This window comes from Anopheles cruzii, unplaced genomic scaffold (genome assembly GCF_943734635.1).
Source record: "Anopheles cruzii unplaced genomic scaffold, idAnoCruzAS_RS32_06 scaffold04020_ctg1, whole genome shotgun sequence".
NCBI lineage: Eukaryota > Metazoa > Arthropoda > Insecta > Diptera > Culicidae > Anopheles > Anopheles cruzii.
Genome location: NW_026457605.1, coordinates 1 through 1648, shown reverse-complemented (window position 1 = coordinate 1648; position 1648 = coordinate 1). Strand labels below are relative to the sequence as shown.

Below are 1648 nucleotides of genomic sequence, written 5' to 3'. Positions count from 1 at the left end.
CGTGCCTTGATGTGAGGGCATTTCGCCAGCCACGTCCGGAGCACGGCCAGATCTTCATCCAGTCGTTCCGGTTTCTCAAATAGCTCGTCGGCGGCTTTCTTTGCCAACTCGGCAGACAGGGGCCTAAGATTCGGCATTATCGGTTGAGTATGATAAGCTGCGCGGAAGAGATAGTGAACCGGTAAGATTGGGGAATTTTTTCATGAAAAAGTCACAATTGGTTTTTAAAGGTTACACCGATTATCGGATCTTCTAGAGCAGGTTAAGTCTGTGTTGTTTGTTTATATAAATTGTTACTAAAAAGGAGATGCTTGACCGATAAGCGGTTTATGATCTTGACGTCTCACTTTTTCGCTCTCGCTCTTTCGATTTGTCTCACTAAACCGAACAACGAATTGGCAAGCGTCCACCCTGCGGTATGATGGCTCCCGTAAAACTGGACCTACTAGAACCCGAACACGACACTTGACTGGTTGGCGGTGCGGTTATCGATCCAAGCTCGTCGTTGTGGTAGTCTTTGGGCGATTAATTTATTGATCTTTTGGGGCGCCGATAAGATAAACCTGCGCCTTACGGTTTTCTTCAATCAGTATTTTTATTCTAAAATGTGCGTGGTCATTTCGCTTGACATTTGGCAATGTTCAATCAGTGTCTGAAACGATTCGGTTCGGCAGTAAAACGGCGCGTTTGAGCAAATTTATGCCTAGCGCTGCTCTAGGGTAACCAATCAAAAAGCTATCCAACTATGCACAGTTCCATATAGTTCCACGATTGAAGCCACACCTAGTTCTAGAGCTCAGTCCACTTCGAACTTCCAGAAAGAACCCTCCATTCCGAATAGGGTATCTGCATTCTTCGGACGCCCCGGTCGCTTCTTCTCATCCGTACCGTACTGCTCTTCCTCCTGGAAGTACTCTTTGTAGCTTAGCATCTTCTTAGCCCATGCATCTACTAGGTCTTGGATTGGGCCCGCTTCACCGCCGTACTCAGCTGGCAGCATACTATTCGGTATGTGCTTGTACAGTGACTCCAATTTTCTCTTGTGAAAGTGTAGCTATGATTCAAGGCACAAATGTAAGGAATTGAACATCCGGACTTAGACATCTGGACTTAAACAAACCCGAAACTCACCCGAGAGCGGTTCTTTTTGTTGAAGAAGTTCTTGAATATGTCGTACACCATCTCGAATCCGCTCGGCGTGTTGATAAAATGGAAACCCTTCTGGCGCAGCGGAGATCCTTCCTGGCTCCACATGACCAACTTCTGCATGAACGAGGGACTACTTTGCAGGAACTGAACCATCGTCGTGGTGGCCAGATCCACCATTCTCAGCTACGAAGAAGAATGCATGATGTACGACTGTGCGTTGTGGCGATGAGCAAAACCTAGAACAACCCTCCTATTACCTCGCCTGCTATCATAATATCGATCACCATGGAAGTTGTGGCCTCCTTCACGAATGAAGGACTAAAATGCAGGAAGTGAGCCATTCTCGTGTTGGCCAGGTCTAGGATTCCCATCTACCAAACGAGCCGTCAGTAAAGTTGCTCACTAAAGTCACAGATACACATTGTGACTTGGAAGTTATGAATCATTTAGATACCTGTCCAGCTACGATCAAATTATCGTCCTCCTTCATCATAATATC

General features: G+C 46.3%; 1 protein-coding gene across 1 annotated transcript; it reads right to left on the bottom strand.

Annotated features, from left to right (window-relative positions):
• Positions 1-796: 796 nt before the first annotated feature.
• Positions 797-1645, bottom strand: LOC128277112 (alpha-tocopherol transfer protein-like; the record flags this gene model as incomplete). The annotated part of the gene is made up of 4 exons (XM_053015562.1): positions 797-1054; positions 1132-1260; positions 1434-1520; positions 1604-1645. Coding segments are annotated over 4 exons (516 nt in total), but the record flags the coding sequence as incomplete, so codon positions are not given.
• Between the last annotated feature and the right edge of the window lie 3 nt (positions 1646-1648).